The following is a 21,348-nucleotide window of genomic DNA, read 5'->3' on the forward strand; positions in this document are numbered from 1 at the left end:
GGGTGCCACCCTCTCTCATCTGCCTTCCTCTTGACTTTGATCAAAGATCTCTAGGACTTTGGAGTCCCATCTCACAGCCCCCAGGGTGTTCTTGCTGCTGAAAGAAAATTGGCTACAAAGATGTGTGTGTGATTGAGAGACAGTAAGACAGCCACCCACGGAAAAGCAGACCGTGGCACTAAACACAGAATTAACAGTGGTGCTCCCAGCTTGGTGGGGTTATGGATGTTTTTCCCCTATGGTTCCAAGTTTGCTATAGTGCACACGTATATAAGAAAGATCAATACATGTTTTTAAGTCAATTGTAGAACTAGGCCGCTCTTACTTGAGGATCACCCTGCCTTGTTCCCTTCGTACTAAAACAAAAACCAAAACCTGTCAGGAATTAGGGCCACTGGGGCCTGGGAACAGCGGGGGAGAGTGGGGAGCGTCAACTGACCTTGAACGTCTCTTTGCTTTCACTGTTTGCTGCCTTTTCTCAGGTGGGTGATGGGCAGGAAATAAAGGGGGCTTCTGACCTGCTTTTCTGCCTAAGACTCTGTGTGTGACCTGGTGCTTCCTCCCTGTCGTGAGGCAAAGGACCACCAGCGCTGGGCCTGGACTGAGGGTCCTGCGCAGGTGTCTCAGTGCCCACACTGTGTGACGGTGACTGGGCTGTGTTCTCAGAGGGCCCTTCCTGCTCTTGAGATGCTGGATCTTAACTCATGACCCCCGATCTAGTCCTGGAGGGCCCCGTGTTCTTGGTGGGCCCTAGTGCTGCTCCCAATCCCCCGCCACACCACTAAGCAATACCCAGTTGGGTGCCCCGGGTTCAATCCCGTGGTTTTCTCTTGCAGCGCAATGTCCCTGCTCTTCTCTCGATGCAACTCCATCGTCGCGGTCAAGAAGGATAAGAGACACATGGCTGAGGTGAACGCTTCCCCGCTCAAGCACTTCGTCACCGCCAAGAAGAAGATCAATGGCATTTTTGAGCAGCTCGGGGCCTACATTCAGGAGAGCGCTGCCTTCCTCGAAGGTGAGGCAGGCAACCTGCTGAGCCAGGCCCCCTCCTCTCAGTTTGGATACTTAAGTGGCAGGATTTGGGGTTCGGAGGTGCAGCCCTGCTCTTGGGATCTTGTGGCACCGGGCTCCAGGGAGGTCAGGCCAGAAAAGCAAGAAGCTCTCTCTTAAGGATTCCACGTGTTCTATTTCGTCTAGTCATGAAGACTAGGTGGCTCTTGCTGGGCTGTACCCAGGTGCCTCTGACTCAGAGCACAGGTGTTTTTCTTGGCCACCATTGACACCAGGCTCTGCTGGGTGTTGGTCGTCCCCTGACCAGGGTGTTCTCTCTGATATTTTTAGATTGGCAACAGGACTATGAATAGGCGACTCACGTCACCCACACCTTTTCCACTAGTTGCTAATTTGAGCCAGCCTCTTGCCTCGTCCCTGTCGGCAAGGGGAACGGTTGTCTGGACCCCTCGATCTCAGTGCCTTTCAGGGAGCTTTCTTGGGCTCCCTCTCCAGAATGCTCCCTGGAGATGGTCAATGAGACCCAGTAACTGAGTCTTATCGGCCCTTGGTTCCCTCCCTTGTAAAAGAACCTCCCTTGGTTCCCTCCCTTGGTTCCCTCCCTCTGCTCATGTAAAAGCAGAGATTTTCCAGTTCAAGTCTGCAGAACCTGAGAAGTTCAGTGGCGCAGGCGCAAGGACCCACTTCTCTCCTCTAGAGCGGCTTGGCTTGCTGGTGTGTTGCATGCTGGCCTGCTAGATAGGGCTCCCTTTAGAGGAAGAGCATTTGTCCAGCACTGTGGTCTGAATGTGTGTGTTCCCCCCAGATTCTCATGTTGAATTCTAATGCCCACCATGACAATGAGGGGTCTTTGGGAGGTGCTTAGGTCATGAGGATGAAGCCCTTGTGAAAGACGGTGCCTTTGAAAAAAAAAATCCCGTAAACTCCCCAGCTCTCTTGTGCCATATGAGGTTACAAGGGAAAGTCTGACACATGGAAGAGGACCTTCACCCTGCCAGGCTGGCACCCTGACCTCAGACTTCTGGCCTCCACAACTGAGTGGAACCTTGCTGTTGTGTATAAGGCTCCCAGTCTGTGGTATTTTGTTATAGCAGCCAGGTAGGCTAAGGCCATGCCCTGCCCTGGGCCTGGTGCTTGCGGCTGGAAGAGGTGCTCGCTAGGTATTAAATTTGAAAGTCCAAATTGTAAAGTTATGGAATTGGAGTTGACATTCCAGGTCACTACCCACTTATAGTGACCAGAGCAGCTGCTCTGGAGTGCCTGACCCTGGGCTGGCAGAGATGGGGCAGACCAGTGCCCCCCAGAGCCCAGACCAGCCCTCCATGATGCCGCCTCACTCGGATAGCGCTGGGGATGAGCAGGTGCTTGGTGAAGGTGGTGTGTGATGGCGTGGGGTGGGTGTTTCGATTTCCCTTGTGAAATAGGAGGCCTTTCCTGTTGGGGGGCTGAAAGAGAAAGAGCTGGGGTCATCAGGAACTGTTTGGGATTGCCCTGGCTAGGGGAGGGGATGGTTACTGTCTGGAATTGTTCTTGAAAGGACAGGTTGGGAGAGCTTGTCAGCCCACTGGCTGTTTCTTTTAATGTGGTCACATGACCGAGAGCCGGCTCTCTCCAAGGTACATTGGAAGGCCACGCCCCCGTGCCCAGCAAGGGAGGAATGCTGCTGGGTCAACAGGTGGACGTGGGGAGGCCTCTTGCCTCAGACCCTTCCTTTCATGGCACCAGCTGAAGGGGATGTTTACAGGCAGGCGTTGAAATGCCACTGGTGCCCGGATGCTTTGGGAGCATATTCAGGCTTGGGGCCTGTCCACCCAGTGGCTCGCAAGTGTCTCAGTCCACTTGGGCTGCTATAACCGAAGTTAGACTAGGCAGCTTGTAAGCAACATCTTTACTGCTCACAGTTACGGAGGCTGTCAAGCTCAAGATCAAGGTGCTGGCAGATTTGGTGTCTTGAGAACGCACTGCTGAGGCTGTGACTTTCCTGTGGTCTCACATGTAACCACAGGACCAAGAGCTGGCAGGGGCACAGATCCCACCCATGAGGGCTCTGCTGTCAGGACCTGGCAGGCCCAGGCCTTCATGTGCCATCATACCATCAGTTCTCACATGAGGGGACACAAACATTTAGTTCTGTGCACAAGTGTGAGCTGCGAGGCAAACCCCCACTTGCTCTGCAGCCAGCTATTGCCTTCCTGGTACAAGTCCTAGATGGGAGGGGCAGGGTCTTGCTCAGTTGCTTCCATCAGGGATAATTTGTCATCTGCTGGTCAGGAGCCTTGGAGAGCAGCCTGGCAGTGGCCCTGGTATCCGCTGGCATAGCAGATACGCACCTGCTGGCTGCCGGGATGGGGCATTGTGAAGCAGATGGCAAGCTAGAGGCTTCTACTCAGTGAGTCCAGTGCCGAGGAGCACAGACAAGGGGCCTGAGTCTTGTTGGGGGGCCAGGGAAGCTTCCTGGGGGCTGTGAACTCCAGGCTATACCTGAGGCAAAGAGTGAGTGAGCTGGCGTGTGGGGGTGCGGTGAGGGCAGCACTGAGTGAAACCCAGATCGATGAGGCGGCGTGGCGGGTGTGGGGTGGGGCAACATGGCTATGAGGCAGGAGGCAGCCTGGGACTGACCAGGAAGGGTCTTTGGAAAATGTCCAGTGTGGGTAAGAGCTGCTCCCGAGCCAGGCTGCCTGGTTCAAGTCCTGCCTCTGCCTTTCACTCTGACCTGACTGTGGGGGTTAAATGAGGCTGTGTTTGAAAAGTGATCAGGGCTTGGATGTGGTGAGAACTTTGTATTTTGTTGAGTAGCTTTGTTATTAAGTAAATATATGTAAGTAAATGGCAGTTACCATTCACCATTCACCACGTGCCAGCCGCCATCCTTGGCACTTGCTGTGTTTGAATTCATTTTATCCTCAAAGTAGTTGCTTGACGTAGGCACCCATGTTTTCAGGGTGAGGAAACTAAGACCCAGAGCGGCTCGTTGGCCTGAGGTCACAGAGCTTGGGAGTGGGACCAGCAATCCTGCACTGGAGCCGTCTCGCTCCCCGCCGTGGTCTCAGCCACTGCAGCAGCCACCGCTGTGGACCTGGGCCCTGAGCCCGTGACGGCAGGGGTGGCACGGGCCTTCCCGACTGGGGAGTCTGCAGCTCCCTTGACCACGTAGTGACGCACTTCCTCTGTCTCCTCCAGACACCTACAGGAATGCAGAACTGGACCCGGTTACCACCGAAGAGCAGGTTGTGGATGTCAAAGGCTACCTCTCCAAAGTGCGGGGCATCAGCGAGGTGCTGGCCCGGCGGCACATGAAAGTGGCTTTTTTTGGCCGGTGAGTCTTGAGACCCTCACATCTCTCGTCTCTCTTCCTGGCTGGCAGGGGAAGTGCTGGGTCACAGTCTAAGCACCCCAGTCGGGAGCAGCTGCTGTGCCTTAGAACTCATCACACTCCTGCTTGTTTTCTTGTTTTTAATTGTAAAATACACACAGCATAAAATGTACCGTCTTGGCCAGTTCTGAGTGTCCAGGTCAGTAGTGGTGAGTGCATTCACGTTGTGCCGCCATCCATCTCTAGAACCTTCTCATCTGGCAACACTGAAGCTCTTCCCTAACGAAAGCGCCCCGTTTCCTCCTCCCTGCCGTCCTGGCAGCCACATCCTAGTTTCTGTCTGTGTGAGTTGGTGTCTCGAGACTCCCCCTGTCAGTGGAGTCAGGCTGTCTGTGTCTCTGTGGCTGGCTTGTTTCTCTTATTTTAAGTAGAAAGTCCGCAGTGTTCACGGTGTAGGTGTCAGAGTCCCCTTCCTTTTTAAGATGAACTCATATTCCGGGGTGCATCTAGACCATGCTCTCTCCCTTCATCCTAGACGGGCGCTTGAGTTGCTTCCTCCTGGGCTGTTGTGCACAATGCTGTGAACTCGGGTGTACAGGTGTCTGCTTGAGACCTGCTGGCAGAGTTTGCGGGCATTGACTGGAACACGCGCTAATTCTTTTTTTTTTTTTTTTTTTGAGGACCCACCGTGCCGTTGTCTGTAGCAATGCCCAGCAGTGCACAGGGCTCCAGCGCCCCGTGCCCTCCCAGCACGTGCTTTCTGTTCCCTTGGTATCCGCCCTCCCCGCGGAGGTCTGTGGTCTTGGGGTGAGAGTTTCTGAGTATCTTCTGTGCTCGGTGACTATTGGTGTATCTTTTTCGACTCTTTTTGGTGTTTTGGAGTTGTAGGAGGTCTTTCTGGATTCTGGATATTCGCCCCTTATCAGATATGTGGTTTGTGGTTATCGTCTCCCGCTCTGCTTGGCCTTGGACTGCTGAGTGTGTCCTTTGATGCACAGAAGTGTGTCATTTTGCTGGAGTCCGTTGTATCTGTTCAAACTTTGCTGCCTGTACTTTTGGTGTCTTAACGAAGAAACAGTTGACAAAGCCAGCGTCATAAGCCTTTCCCCCATCTGTTCTTCTGAGATGTCTCTAGTCCTGGCCCTCAGAGCTTCTTGTTTCACTTCAAGGCCCAGCAGGCCCCCCAGAGCATCTTCTACACCATGAAGCTATTCTCGGCAGACAGCGACTATGCATTTAACTTTCCTGCAAATTTACCTCAATTCTGACACTATCTGCCTAGAGACAGCTTCAGATCCCACAGTTTAAGGACTCAGTTGCAAACAGTGCCTCAACCCCGACTTCAGATGCCACTAAGACATCCAGGTTGTCACCTGTGCTTCTCTAATGACCAGCTAGAAATTAGAGGTTGCATGACCCCCTCCTAGAGCCCAATTAATTTGCTCGAAAGGCTTATAGAGCTAGGGAAATAGTTACTTTCACGTACTAGTTTATTTATTTATTTATTTATTTTTATAGAAGCATGTTTTATTTATTTATTTGTTTTTTGTTTATACATGCACTGGGTACAGTCAGAAGCACAGGAGGGTGAGAGAATTCACAGAGCCAGAGCGGGAGCAGAGCAGGCAGAAGGACCAAAGTACACTGCTGAGGGCAGCAGCGGACAGCAGGAGAGGTCTGTGCGCCATGTGGGACCCTCCTCCGGTGGCCGGGGAGCAGCCGGGGATCGAACCGGCGCCGCAGAGGCGCGGGCAGCTTCGCAAGCCAGCGCTCAACCGCTGCGCCACCGGGGAGGCCCACTAGTTTATTATAAAGGATGTTATAAAGGACACAGATGATTCGCCAGACAAAGAGGGTGAGGTCAGCAGGGTACTGAGCACAGGCACTTCTGTCCCCGTGGAACTGGGGTGTACCACCCCTCCTTCACATGATGCCTTCATCAGCCCTAAAGCTCATTACATCTATGTTCAAGTGTTTTATTGGCCCTTCGCCTGCAGCCCCCTCCTTTTCTCTGAGAGGTTGATAAGTGGAGCTGAAAGTTCTAGTCCTAGTCACCGGTCTTTCTGCTGATCAGTCCCACCCCTGGGCTGTGTGGGGGCCCCACCCTGAGTCACCTCTTTAACTTCAGCTCAGGTGTGCTCAAAGGGGACTCCTTAGGAATGAGAAAAGACTCCTACCACTCAGGAAATTCCAAGGATTTGAGGCACTCTGTGCCAGGGACTGGAGAGAAAGACAAATACATCACAGCACCTTCAAAGACAGGTGTCTGGACTGGTTGGAAGCTGTGTGGTGTGTGGCTGTTATCCGAAGGACCGGAGCTGTCCTGGTGACCTGTGGCCCCGGGTGTGGCCTCAGCTTCTCCAGGCTGCCGTTGCTTCATTTTCACCTCGCTTATGCATAGCAGCCAGGACAGAGAGCCTGCTGAGTAGAGGGTGTGGTGGAAATGCTGCAGCGATGGCGCCTGTGTCAGGCAGTCACACCGGGGTGGAGCTTCGTGTGTGAAGAAGAGCATGCTGGAAGGAGAGCAGGGAAATTGCCTTCATGGGCAGGGATGGTAACTGCTCACTAAGACTTGGGGGCGCGTGCGCCGGCAGCCCCAGCAGGTCGGTTTGTAGTGATGGCCCGGAGCACGTGCCAGGCCCCGGCTGGAGGTGTCTATCTGTTTTCATAAAGGCAGCACCCACGCTGCCTGTCTGGGCACAGATGTCGCAGCCGAAGGCCAGGCTTTGTTCTTCCAGACCGGGAACCTCATGGGGAGAGTCCTAAGCTCGGGTGTCGGCACCCACTGACTGGCATTGTGTCCCTGCAGGACGAGCAACGGGAAGAGCACTGTGATCAACGCCATGCTCTGGGACAAGGTCCTGCCCTCTGGCATTGGCCACACGACCAACTGCTTCCTGCGGGTGGAGGGCACAGACGGCCACGAGGCCTTCCTCCTCACGGACGGCTCGGAGGAGAAGAGGAGCGTCAAGGTGAGAGCGCCTGGGGGCCCGGCCTGCTCTGGCCACCGGCACAGCCTCGGGGGAGGGCAGCGCCCTGCGCTAGAACGCAGGGAGCCTGTTCTGACCTGGCAGTTGGCAGCTGGGCGCCTCGAGGAAGAACCTGGGCTCCAGAGTCAGGAGACTGGCCCTGGTGCGCTGCCAGCCGCTCACCTGCCCCTCCGCGGTGTTCTTTCTCGGGCTGTTGCCAGGAGGCCATACCCCAGTCCTGTGACTTTGACACACGTGCTGGGGGCGGGCGCGTTTTTATTTCTCTGAGTGCCGGTTGCATTCTTGTTGGGGGCCAGAGGCTCATTTCGGTTCATGAGGCGTGAACACAACATGCCGAGCTGTAGGGTGACATTCAAGAAAAAAGCTTAAGAACAGCAAAGATCAGCTGATTCTTAGAATAGCTCCCAGCTCTTCTCAGGCGAGACATGAAAGAAAAGGGGCAGCAGGTTGGGTGGTGGGCTCAGGCCCCTGTGCCAGGCGGGCAGCACAGGAAGTCTGCCTGGCGCCTATGCTGCAGCCGCCATCTTCCTTCTCTCCTCCCGACAGACCGTGAACCAGCTGGCGCACGCGCTGCACCAGGACGAGCAGCTGCACGCAGGCAGCTTGGTGAGCGTGATGTGGCCCAACTCCAAGTGCCCACTTCTGAAGGATGATCTTGTGCTGATGGACAGGTAAGTGGGACGGCGCCTCCATAGGCGTGCCACACGGTGGGGGGGCAGGGGGAAGCACCAGCCTTCCATATCTGGATAATCCAGGCCAGCACCCTGGGCCCTGTTGTTGCTCTGCTTAACGCTGGCTCCAGCAAAGCCCCCTGCATCTTGGGTTTCCTCCAGGGTCTGGTCACCGTCTCTGTTGGCATGAAGATGTCCCAGTGATGGTCTGTAGAGGGCTAGGAGGGGACTAAAAAGTTGGGAAAGTTCTCAGCCTCAACCCAGTGCTAGCATGAGTGTCAGAGGGGGAGCTGGTGATGGTGGGTCCACGTTGTATTATATTTCTTGAAGGAACATGTTACCCCTACTTTGTGGACAGGTGGTGATACCAGGGAGTACAATACTACCGTGCTCACTGGACTCACAGGAAGACAAAACTGGCCTCTAGTTATATATCCCCAAAGTGAAATGACAGATCAGGTTTTTGTAAAAGTGATAGATAAATGCATGGGGCAAAAAGCACATTTTCACACAAGATGGAAACTTATGAAGTAAAAAGCACAAATCCCCCCATCTCGGGCCAGGCCTGGTTTCAGTCCCCTGTCACATGAAGTCTCCCCACCTTTGCCTGATGCCTCAGGTCGCTCTTAGCTGGGAGGAGAGGGCCCAGGCTGTGTGCGCCCATTGGGTGTTTGCCTTCTTGCCCCCAGCCCTGGCATCGATGTCACCACAGAGCTGGACAGCTGGATTGACAAGTTTTGCCTGGACGCTGACGTGTTTGTTCTGGTGGCCAATTCGGAGTCCACCCTCATGCAGACGGTAACCCCCGCTGCGCTGTGCTCCACGCTCCTGGGGCCGTGGCTGGCAAGGCCCCACCTCCACCATGGTCTTTCCCCCTGAACAGGAAAAGCAGTTCTTCCACAAGGTGAGCGAGCGCCTCTCCCGCCCAAACATCTTCATCCTGAACAACCGCTGGGACGCGTCCGCCTCGGAGCCCGAGTACATGGAGGAGGTGGGTGCCTCCTGATTGGGGGGGATGCCCCCAAAGAGAGGTGTCACACGGTTCTGCTGGAGTGAATTTCTCTGCAGATATCCCCAGTGTTCCCTGGGGTCCCTGAGGTGTTGCCTGATGACTTTAAAAACTCCTTCAAAGCAGCGTTCCTCCCATTGCTTCTCCCAGGTCTCCGTTCTGTGAGAACTTGCATTCAGGTGTGAACTCCCCCTACATCCCCTGGGCCACTGCTCACTTTGCCTCCTAAATAAGTCAATACAGAACAGGCTCACCTTTAGGAAGAGGCCCAGCAAAGGTTGAAAGAGGACTGATGAGTAATTGTCTAACTGACAAGTCAAAATTCTATGTGAGATGAAAGTAAAAGGAGTAACAGGTGGTGACAGAGGATGATAAGGTGTGCAGCCAGCAGGCTGGACTGTGGGGCTCTGGCAAATTCCTTAACCTTTCTGGAAATTTGACTTCCTCACCTGTGAGAGACAGATGTAGCAAGGATGAAATCTGTTGACACTGAGAAAAGTGCAGGCACGGGGCATGTCCACAGCTGGCTATTGGCATTTTTAAGTTCTAGGGGTGAAGCACTGGGACTTCAGAGCTGGAAGGGGTTTCCTGCCGGTGCCCATGTACTTCCTGGCCCTGGAGCCCTCAGCTTGTGGGGTGAGGAGCCCAGGTTAAGGTCTTGACCCCCAGGTTCCTTTCTCTTGGGCCTCAAAGTGAAATGCTGCATAGACCCTAACAGGAGGCAGTTTGGGGCCCGTTTGGGCCTTTCTGCTTGAACGTATATGAAACACATGTAGCCTGCTGTACCCTGGGAAGCCCCATGACTTCGGGTCTGGGTGCAGGTGGCTGGAGAACAGAGGTGTTGTACCTGGCAAGCACTGCACCATGTGCAGGTTACCTGTTCTTTAGAAAAGAGGCGGTGGGGGCTGACCAGCACCCCACCCTGGCCACATCCACCCCTCTGCTTGGGTTGCAGGTGCGGCGGCAGCATATGGAGCGTTGTACCAGCTTCTTGGTGGATGAGCTGGGCGTGGTGGATCGAGGCCAGGCCGGAGACCGCATCTTCTTTGTGTCTGCTAAGGAGGTGCTCAACGCCCGTATCCAGAAGGCCCAGGGCATGCCTGAAGGAGGTGACGTGGGAACTCGCTTCTTTACTCCTTTTCCTGGCTGTTTGAGTCACTTGGTCCAATGCTAAGTCAGCCAGTGGGTAGTGGTTCTGAGAACGAGGTGGTGCTATGAGCCTCTAGGGAGAACCTCTTTGCTCCCAGCAGTGGCCAGTTGACTAGGCAACAGGGAATTTTTTCACCATTTTCATCTGCCGCTTGTGTCCTGACTAACGTGGTGTAATTCTCCTAGGGGGCGCTCTTGCCGAAGGCTTTCAAGTGAGGATGTTTGAGTTTCAGAATTTTGAGAGGAGGTTTGAGGTGAGTCATTGATTCTGGAAGCTGCTGGTTCTGCGCCTCCCCATCTCTCACCAGCACGTCCTTGGCAGTGAAAGCCAGAGCCCCCTCCCCCGCCACGACCTCTGGTGGCTTCTGCCTCCCAGCACCTCTTGTCCTTGCAGGAGTGCATCTCCCAGTCTGCAGTCAAGACCAAATTTGAGCAGCACACAGTCCGGGCCAAGCAAATAGCCGAGGCAGTTCGCCTCATCATGGACTCTTTGCACATCGCTGCTCAGGAGCAGCGGTAAGGACCGGAGACGGCGGGCGGAGGGCAGTGCTGGGAGGCGCCAGCCCTGGGCTGGGCACAGGCTGGACTTGGAGCCCTGCCAAAGTGTGAGTCTGGGTTCCCAGAAGACCATGGTTGGTCACTGTGGGGCACCTGCTGAGGAGGCTGTGGGTGCCCCTCTACTTCCTGGTCGTGGCCCCACATGCCGCCCACACAGCCCATGTTGGAGGCCTCAGCCCAGGGCCCTTCTCAGAATCGGAGGCAAAACATGTTAAAGGTAGAAAGAAAACTTGCTTTTTTGGAAAAAATTAAAATGTAGGAAAAGTATAGCAGACAGTGTAAGACCACCTCGTTTCCACCACACAGAACCAACCGTGTTTGCTTTATATTATTTTAAAAGTTAAAGTAAAACACCAAAAAGTAAAACACCAGGAAAAAATGTTAAACACCCTTTGATTCTTGAGCTCCTGGTCCAGCATCGCTGCCCGTTCCTCACAGGCAACCGCGGTCGTGAAATGGGTGTGCTTGGTGAGGGGAAGCCATGTCCTCCAACCAGCGCTTTCTCTCAGGGTTTACTGCCTCGAAATGCGTGAAGAGCGGCAAGAGCGACTGAGGTTTATTGACAAACAGCTGGAGCTCCTGGCGCAGGACTACAAACTTCGGATTAAACAGATAACGGAGGAGGTCGAAAGGCAGGTGAGGAGTAGGGAGGAAGTGGCTGCAGAGATGGGTTGGCGGTGCCGGAAAAGTAAAAAAGCAGCCAGCCTCATCTCAGGGCCTCCTCAGCCTTCCAGCAGGAAGTTATGGGCCTGGTGGAGCGGGCAGAGCTCTCCTGGGCTCCACTGCCCACATGTGAGCCGGGCGTGTCCCCCTCCTCTGCCGCCTCCTCATCTAGGATGAGTGTTCGATCCGCCAGTCTCTGACATCCCTCCCGCCTCAAAAGCGTACACTCCAGCAGCCGAGGATGCTACTGGTTGGAGAGAGAGTACAGAGGGGCTAGGGACCCCCGGTGCTGCAGCACCACATTCTCCTTGACACTCCGCTGCGCTTCCTCCGGCTGCAGGTATCCACGGCGATGGCCGAGGAGATCAGGCGCCTCTCCGTGCTGGTGGACGAGTACCAGATGGATTTCCACCCTTCCCCAGTCGTCCTCAAGGTCTATAAGAACGTGAGTCAGTGAGCAGTACGTGCTCTTGCAGGCCGCCCTCCCCCTTTAATTCCTTTAGGCTGCTGGGGAGACTCCTCAGTCTTGGGACGCGGGCTGACCAGCCTCGGGGGTCTCCTCTTCCTTTGGTTCTGTAAAAGAAACCCTCAGGAGGATGCTGCTGCTTCTGACCTCTCTATGCTGGTTGCAGGAACTGCACCGCCACATAGAGGAAGGACTGGGCCGAAACATGTCTGACCGCTGCTCCACGGCCGTCACCAGCTCCCTGCAGACCATGCAGCAGGAGATGATAGGTCAGTCTGCACGTGGGCTGGGACCTGAACACCCGGCTACCCACATACCGATCTGCAGAAAAATGACCTTTCCTTGTCTGTCACCTTTTGAGTCAACTCAATACCTTTAGGTTCTGGGGTATGTCGTGGGTTCACTGCACACATAAACTGTCTTGGGTTACCGCGGGGCTCAGAATAGGGCCTGTTCCTTAAACCCAATGAGGCCAGTGCGTCAGCAGTTGTGGACCCTCAGCCTGTGCACCCCTGAGAAGAGCTGCCTGCCTGCCCTGAGTGTGCGCCTTCTCATCCAGACCTGCCTTCTGGGTAGGGCTGCCAGCATCTTTGGCGGTAACTGGTGCGGCCCCCATTTGGAGAGCTGGCACTGCCGTACCCAGGCCTGAGCTGATGTGCTGTCCCCTGCTGCTGATATGCTGTCCCCTGTTCCGTTCCTGACAGATGGCTTGAAACCCCTCCTTCCTGCTGCCGTGCGGAGTCAGATAGACGTGTTGATCCCTCGGCAGTGCTTCTCCCTCAGCTACGACCTGAACTGTGACAAGCTGTGTGCTGACTTCCAGGAGGACATCGAGTTCCACTTCTCCCTGGGGTGGACCATGCTGGTGAATAGGTTCCTGGGCCCCAAGAACAGCCGCCGGGCCCTGATGGGCTATAACGACCAGGCAAGCAGACTCCCTCGCCCTCGGGCATCGGGGAGCACAGCTCACCTGCCTCCGACACATCACTTCTGCAGGGCTTCCCCGATGTCCGGCACTGTGGCTTGTGTGCCACATGCAGTGCACCATGGCCACGGTTTTGGCCACAAAGCAGCCTGGCCTCATGCTAAGCACTAGTATTCGTGAAATTACAAGTACCGGCCATATATTTCTCTGGTTCTTGTTAAAGTGTGTAGCTAGGGAATGTAGGTGGCATATGGCATGTGTATCCATCTACTGCTGTGGGAGCGTTTTAAAATTCAGACTGTAAAACCCCCATCTCTGTGCCACTGAGTGGCTGCGTGCATGGTGCTCGCCCACGGCCCACGCCCTGGGCCTGCCGAGCCTTCAGGCCACTCGCACGCCTTTGGTCTCCCCCAGCACCCATCTTTGGGGCTGTTGTGAAGCTTCTGTTCTTTGCTGCACGCAATGTTCTTTTCCCCTCTTTTTGCCCTTTGGAAATTGAGGAGTCACTCTCTGTGTCCCTGTTGCAGGATTCCTAGCCCTGAGGGCCACTGAGGAGTGCAGGAGTGAGACTTCCTGTGTTGTCCTCACCCTCACCCCCCATTTCTCTACAGGTTCAGCGTCCCATGCCTCTGACACCCGCCAACCCCAGCATGCCCCCGCTGCCACAGGGCTCGCTCACCCAAGAGGAGCTCATGGTTTCCATGGTCACCGGCCTGGCCTCCCTGACATCCAGGACCTCCATGGGCATTCTTGTTGTTGGAGGCGTGGTCAGTGACAAGCCCTGCTGGGGGAGGCTTGGGGTTGAGGGGCCCAGTTCTGGCGGAGTCCCTGTGTTTGCCCAGACCTTCCCAGTGGCCTTCACATCCACTGACACCTTTCTCACCCATGTGATCTCTTGGGGAGCAGCCTTTGTCCTCTGACATCCATCTGTGTAACCTGACCTCCAGATAGCACTGTTCCCATTCCACGGTGGGGACCATCTCTGTTGAGCTTGCAAAAGTCACCCGACTAGAATTTGAACTCTGGCGTTGTCTGCTTTGACGGCCCTGGTCATTCCCCTGTGGGTCCTGTACTAGGTGATGAATAAGGAACTGACCTGAGAAATGGACAAACCTGGGTTCTGAGGGGTGGACATGACCAGGAGTTTCTCATTTGTCAGTGAGGGAATGGAGAGCAAAACTTGTAAGGACTTAAGACAAAAAGAGGCCAAGTCAGGCCTTCACCCCTTGTCTCTCCATCTCCTGGTTTCCTTGTCTTGCCTTGCTACCCAAGGCCTGAGATTGCTCTCTTAATAACTGGGATGCTCCCCACATCCTGACCAGGCCACACTAGACACAATAACTTATACCTTGAACTTTTTTGAGGTGAGCTGCTTTGCTCTGTCACAGCCATTTGGTGCGTGAAGGTGGCAGGATGTGACCTAACCAAAGGGCCAGGGATTCTTCAGCTCGTCCGACTGGGGTGGGCACAGCTGAGGCCCTCTCCTGGGTCTGCAGATGGTGCTCTGGGTCTCGTGTAAGTGGTGAGCTGGCAACGGGTTATTCCCCGAGACGCGGACACCTAGCGATGATGTGCGGTGTCTCGTCCTACCCCGACAACCCTGGGAACTGGGTGGAGACCATTTGCCTGTTTGGAGAGGAAACAGGTGTATAGAAACTTGTGGGGGTCCAACACCCAAGATGGCAGGCATCTTGATATCTGGCTGTGAGTTCAGTGCTTTCTGGCGGTAACCACACTGCCTCGGCCCGAAGTGTGGCCAACCAGACCAACCTCCTCCTGCCGAGGAGGAGCATGTAGGGTTCTGCTTGTGCGTGATCCCCGAATGGCTGTTCTTCAGAAGATGCCAGTGTTTCTCTCTAAGAGCGTTGCATGCCCACGTCTCACAAGTCAGGGCCTGTGGCCCACTCGGGCTCCAAACTAGAGCAGATCCCTGACTTTCTGGCCTCAGTGGGTTCAAAGGAGACACTGAAACAGGTGTTCTGAGTAGAACAAATGGGGCGCCGCATCCCTGGAGCGAAAGGGCCACGCGGACAGGTGGCACGATGGCAAGCGGCTCCCCTCACCTCTGTGTCTCTGCAGGTGTGGAAGGCAGTGGGCTGGCGGCTCATCGCCCTCTCCTTTGGGCTGTACGGCCTCCTCTATGTCTACGAGCGTCTGACCTGGACCACCAAGGCCAAGGAACGGGCCTTCAAGCGCCAGTTTGTGGAGTATGCCAGCGAGAAGCTACAGCTCATCATCAGCTACACGGGCTCCAACTGCAGCCACCAAGTCCAGCAGTGAGTGGCTGTGTTGGCCCTGAGGGGCCAGCGCTGGCTTCTGTGGTTTAGGCCTTCCTCTGGGTGGGTCAGCCCCACGTCCCTTCTCACATGGCCTAGAAACCATCATGACCGTGGCCTTGGTTGTGCAGTGCCAGTTGGGGCCAGGTTAGGAGAGGGATTTCTCCAGGGATAGCTGTGTGCTGGGCAGGCCTCTGGGCCTGAGAAAGGAAGGCCAGGAAGGTGATGGACAGCACTGGAGGCTTGTCTTGCAGGGCTTGGCTTTGAAATTCTCTGCCATGGCTCATTCATTACTCCTGGCACGTCTGCGGTTGCCTGCGAATGGGTTGCCTGATCTGGGCAGTGGGAGGCGACGGTGTCAGCCCACTGCCTGACTGGCCCTTTGCTGGGCACTCTGTGTCTAACTTTTCTTTCTCTTCAGCCATTTGAGGTAGGCTTTTTTTTTTTTTTTTTTTTAAGATTTATTTGTTTGTTTGTTTATACAAGCACTGGGTACAGTCAGAAGCATGGGAGGGTGAGAGAATTCACCAGAGCCAGAGCGGGGAACAGAACAGGTGGACAGACGAAATACACTGCTGAAGGGAGCAGCGGGTGGCAGGAAGGGTCTCTGCGCCATGTGGGACCCTCGCCGGCAGCCGGGGAACGAACTGGCGCTGCAGAGGTTGCGGGCGGCTTTGCAGCCCAGCGCTCAACCGTTGCGCCACCAGGGGAGGCCCCGGTAGGCTTTTTTTTTTTTAACTGGCAATTCCTTTTACAAAATGAGGTGATTGCAATGAGAAGAGTGGCCGCTCTTTCCCTCAGCTGACAGCCCCAGAGTCTAATCCTGGTCCTCGTGCCCATGCCTGGCACTGTTCTGTATGATGCCCAGTGTGCACAGCCTGGTGGTTGCGGGGAAGACCTACCAGGCCAGGCTTGGCGTGGGGCAGAGCCACCAGCAGGGATACAAGGGCCGGCCGCTGCCCCTCTCTGGGTCGGTTCAAGTGCTGAGGATCTTTTGCACCACGGCCCTGTGGCCCGGCTGACCCATGTCCCCCACAGGGAACTGTCCGGGACCTTTGCTCACCTGTGCCAGCAAGTTGATGTCACCCGGGAGAACCTGGAGCAGGAGATTGCTGCTATGAACAAGAAAATCGAGGTCCTTAATTCACTTCAGAGCAAAGCAAAGCTGCTCAGGTGAGGCTGGCCCCGGTGGCTGGGGGCAGTGGGCTCTGGCGGGGCCTCAGTGGCCTGTGTCTTCGCTAGCAGGGGTTTAGCTCAGTCTCGTGTCAGCCCGCTGGACTGCTGCGGTCAGAGGCGATGTCAGCACTGGCAGCGCAACAGGACTCAGTCACTGCCCTGGGGTGCTGCAGGGGACCCTGCGGACACAGGGTGCCATGGAGCTACAGCTCACTGGTACCTCTGATCTCCCTTCAAGGTCAAATCTCATTTTATGAGAAGGAAATTTGGGGCCTCCGGAGGCTTAGTCTGCTGGGATGGACAGTGCCTCCAGGAGTAGGAGAATCCTGGCTACTTGACTCCACTGCCCTCTGACCTCTGCATGTTCGCTGTCCTTTCTTGTCTTCTGCGTGCTGGGCACCCTGGCCTCACTCCCCACACCCTCCTCCATTCCTCCCTGAGCCGAGGGAAGGGGCGACTCAGCATTTTCCCCACAGCAAAGCTGCTGAGGGAGCTGGTGGCCAGCAGAGCCGGATGGGACCCCGACCCTGCTGGCTCTCAGAGCCTCCGTCAGCAGCTTCTGGGGAGGGTCCAGCTCAGGATTCGGGTCCCGGGTTCGTTCCCGGCACGCGTGCTCGGGCAGACCTCCAAGCTTGTCTATGTCTCCTTGTCGTCTGTGATCTGGAGTGAGATTTTATGACCCAGCCCCAGAGCGTGTGTCAGTGCCTGCAGAAGTCCCCGGCCCGTTGGGCAGAGATAGCATCAGCACACAGGACCCTGCTTCCTGCCCCCGCCCCTGACGTCAGCACCAGGGGCACCACAGCAGCCAGTGGACTTTCCCTGCTCTGACAACGCAGATGTGTCCCGCCCCATCTCCCGCCATAGCTGTTTTCTAGGGACACCCCACTCCTGTGCTGGGCGCAGAGCTTTGCCTTGGAGATGGGGGTACAGTGAGCACCTGACCCTCACTTAGCAGGTAGGAAAACTGAGTGAAGCTGATTTGGGCCTGAGACCCAATGTCTTGCTGCCCCACTGATTCCCCCAGGAAGTGGCTTCACCTCTGGACCTCACTGTCCTCATCTGTAAAGTGGGTCTTACTGGAGGGTGAGGCCGTGGCCCAGGTGTCCTAGAGCAGCACCTAGCACGCCTGGCCGTGTCCCCTGTGGCTGCTGTTCCTGTTACAAAGCAGCCATTTCTTTGCAGGAATAAAGCCGGTTGGTTGGACAGCGAGCTCAACATGTTCACGCACCAGTACCTGCAGCCCAGCAGATAGTGGGCCGTGGGCGGGGCCTTCCTGGAGGGCGGCGCTGCCTGCTCGGGGGGCCGCCACCCGGGCCAGGTGGCTCCCGTCACTGCTGCCACCACTGAGGCGAGAATGAACGTGCCCCTGTCTCATACTGTCTCGAACCCTTAAACGCTAGTTATTTCCCCCACCTTTGCCTGCTGTTGAAGGAAGATCTTCCAGCTCATCCCCTACAGGAGAGTTTTTTAAATGACAACTACAGACGGCATGGTACCGAGGAGTGGGGTCTGCTCTGCTCTGTCGGGTTCATTTGAGAATCACCTGACCGCTTGATAAGATCTTGGCGTCTCCCAGCATCGCAGGACGTCAAGGGGGGAGCCCTTCTGGGTATCAGGCAGACGCCCCCTCCAGCAACACTAACCCAGCCCGTGCACACCTGCAGAGAAGCCACCTTAGGGGACGGCTGGATTTTCTTCCCAGACCGCAGCAGCAGTAGTTCTGGACGCCGCTCGCATCCCAGGCCTGTGGCTCGTGTGGCCGTTCGGTCCTTTGGCTTTGATGCTTCGTCCCACTGACGGCCTTTTGGACGCAGCGCGGCAGCGGTGGTGGCGGTGATGGTCTTGTGGCGGGGCTCCGTGCACCTGGGGTTCAGGGTAGGCGGGCTCCGTGCGCTTGGGGTTCAGGGTAGGCGGGCCTCGTGCCACGCGGGGAAGAACAGGTGCTGCAGAGGCAACTGGAGTCGTGAGCGAGCTTAGGGGAGGTGGTGTGTGGAGAGGGGTGTCCGGGCGCGGGCTGTCACCCAGCGAGGACTTGCCTCCTCTGCATAGGCCCCTTGTTCTGGTTTCAGTCCTCGGCCCTCGCAGTCTGGTGTGATTATTGGTGAAAGCCAGTTTGGTGAGGATGGTCAGAGGAGGTAGAGGAAGGGAAGAGGGTGGAAGAAAGAGACCCGAGTAAGCGCAGAACTGGGCCCTCCACTTGACCTCACTATGAGGGGCTCTTAGGGTCTGAGAGCCCCCAACCCCCCCCCCCCAACGGTGGCATTCCTGTTATGCCCCCTCAGAGACGTCCCCACTGCTCCTGCCTTGCTCCAGAGGGGGAGAAACCACCGCACTGTCCGCCCCCCCACCCCCATCCTCCCACCCTCCCCACTCCCCAGCGCCCCCTGCTGACGCGTGTGGTCTCGCGTAGACTTGGAGAAATGTTCCCTGTGGTAGAGTTTTGGGATTGTCACTGGTGGAAGTGGGGGCAGGCCCCCGTCTCTGGGGCACTCACCATCTGGGACAAGTAGCCTCTGCAGCGCAGGTAGGAGAACTAGAAACCAGCAGGGTGTCTCCCAGAAAGAGGCGGGACTCGCGGAGGGCCCTGTCCTGCTCCTCACAATCCGGCACCCTCATGGAAGTCCGCGGCCTCCGCTCGCTGCTGGGTGGCCGTGGGGGCGGCGTCCTCATGTCCCCGCTGTCCTGCCCACCCCCTCGGCCTACCCTGTTATGTGGCACCGAGTCAAGGGCCCTGTTGCGGCCGGGGTGCCGGGAGGACTGGGGGGTGCCCCGGGATGATGGTCCCCTCCCAGCGTGTCAGAAGAAATCAGTGTCACACAATCCTGATGAATTTTGTGCTTTTTGGAGAAAAAGTGATTTAGAATAACTCAACATGAATTTTTTAAATGTAGCTCCTGGGTGGTAAATGGAATTTTGAGTTTCATTTTCTACCTCTGCGGGAGAGACTTTCTGAAAGTATAGCAAAAAGCACTTTATTGTCATGCTGCTAACCTTGTTCTGTTTTATGTTCTTTTGCTGGAGTGTGAGACATGCTTGACACAGCGAGTTTCCTCTGATATATTTAAGGTGATCTCCTTGCCTGAGTTACTCCTGTATCATTGCTGATAATATTGGAAACTAAAATAAAACAGGTTGGAAACCATCGGTGGGGTGTCTGCCTCCTCAGCAAACTGTCCTGCCGCCCTCCCTGCCACAGCTGGTCTGCAGGCTGCGTCTTGAAATGACCTTCACTTTGTTTCGGGGAAGTTTCCGCTGTCCTCTTCTGCTGTTCCTCCTCTTGGAAGGAATCTAAGAACAGCAGACGTAACTGATCGTTGGGGACCAGGAAATCTCTAGTGATTTCTTGACAGATTTCGCCATATCTCTAAACCATTCAATTTTCACTTCAGTGACTCACACTGGTCCACCTAGTTTGCCTTCTGAGAACTCGCTTGTGACCTTTTCTCTTTTTCTCATCTGAAGGGGCCTCGGTGGCTGCTGCGGCCGGGCCGGATTATCGTTTCCCTGGCCTGCCACACCTGGCCCCTGGGCTGTGGCACCATCTTGCCTGCGCTGCTCGTCCCTTCAGAGGCCCCCACCCCACCTCCCGGTGGAGGGCGACCTCATCCTTCCAGATTCCCAGGCCACAAACGCGGGGTGTCATCTTGGAGTGTCTGCATCCGACCTCGTTCTGTCTTCAGAGGGTACCTAGACCCTGACCGCCTCTCCCCTCCATCTCGTCTGTGCTTTGACCAGGCCCTCCCCCTTCCCCTCCCCCTTGCAAGCTTGTGCTGGTTTCAAGGCCACAGCCAGCGTGCCCAGGATGTAGACCTAAGGGAGAACTCAGCTCACGTTATTTCACTGCTCCGGCTCCCCGTCCCACCAGGCCCAGGCCCAAGCACTGCGGGCCTTTCAGATTTTACGCTACCCTGGGTGCCTCTCACTGCCCGGCTCCCTCTGCTTCAGCCACGCTGGCTCCTGGCTCTTCTGGGAACTGCTAAGTCACTACTCCACAGGGCCTGCGCCCTCTGCCTCTGCCCATCCTTCCAGAAGTAGCCACAGCTAGTCACCCCCTTTACCACCCAATCTGCTGAACATCGCTGCATGGGGCCTACCCAGAGTCCCTATTTAAAATCCTCCCTCCTCCCTGGCACTTCTGAGCTCCCTCCACCTGCAGCATGTGCCCATTTATTTGCTTTCCATAGCAGTCATCTAACACGTTTGTTTTGTGTCTCCATCTGTTGGAATATAAACTCTACAAGGGGCCTCCCTGGTGGCGCAAGGTGTTAAGACGCAACCTATGAAGCTGTCCACAGCCACTGCAGACGAGTTCAGTCCCCAGCCAGCCAGGGAGCTACCCACATGGCACAGCAGACCTCTCCTGTCTCGCCTGCTGCTCCCCTCAGCAGTGTACTTCAGTAGATCAGCCTGTTCTGTTGCCCACTCTGTCTCTGGTGAATCCTCTCACCCCCACCCCGCACCTCTGGCCTGTACCCCCATTCTTGTATGCACAAATAAATCTTTTTTTTTAAGATTTATTTATTTTTATTTATTTATACAAGCACTGGGTACAGTCAGAAGCACGGGAGGGTGAGAGAATTCACCAGAGCCAGAGCGGGGAGTAGAGCAGGCAGACTGACGAAGTACACTGCTGAGGGGAGCAGCGGGCGCAGCAGGAGAGGTCTGCACGCCATGTGGGACCCTCACCCAGCGGCCGGGGATCGAACCAGTGCTGCAGAGGCTGCGGGCAACTTCGCAACCCAGCGCTCGACCGCTGCGCCACCGGGATGCCCAAATAAACAAATCTTAAAAAAAAAAAAACTCTGCAAGGTCCAAGACTTTCTGTTCTTTTTCTTTTTTAAGATTTATTTATGCATACAAGAACTGGGGTGCAGGCCAGAGGTGCAGGGGGTAGAGGATTCACCAGAGACACTGAGGCACAGAACAGGCAGATTAACTGAAATACACTGCTGAGGGGAGCAGTGGGTGAGTCAGGAGAGGTCTGCCGCACCATAAAATTTACATGCCATAACATTCACTCATTTTAAGAGTACAGTTCAATCATTTTTGCAAATTTACAAATGTGTGCAGCCATCCCCACAACCGACCTTAGGACATTTCCAATGCTCCAGAACAATCTCTTGTGTCCAGTAACTCCCTGT

General features: G+C 55.6%; 1 protein-coding gene across 1 annotated transcript; it reads left to right on the forward strand.

Annotated features, from left to right (window-relative positions):
• Positions 1–840: 840 nt before the first annotated feature.
• Positions 841–17,459, forward strand: MFN2 (mitofusin 2; the record flags this gene model as incomplete). The annotated part of the gene is made up of 17 exons (XM_084242717.1): positions 841–1,015; positions 4,192–4,327; positions 7,134–7,296; positions 7,861–7,985; positions 8,675–8,783; positions 8,869–8,976; positions 9,950–10,103; positions 10,330–10,397; positions 10,538–10,659; positions 11,211–11,337; positions 11,705–11,809; positions 11,997–12,099; positions 12,535–12,755; positions 13,367–13,522; positions 14,835–15,031; positions 16,070–16,204; positions 17,390–17,459. 17 exons carry the CDS (start codon positions 841–843, stop codon positions 17,457–17,459), a joined length of 2,274 nt encoding a protein of 757 aa, XP_084098843.1.
• Between the last annotated feature and the right edge of the window lie 3,889 nt (positions 17,460–21,348).

This window comes from Talpa europaea (assembly GCF_964194135.1).
Source record: "Talpa europaea genome assembly, chromosome: 9".
Taxonomy (NCBI): domain Eukaryota; kingdom Metazoa; phylum Chordata; class Mammalia; order Eulipotyphla; family Talpidae; genus Talpa; species Talpa europaea.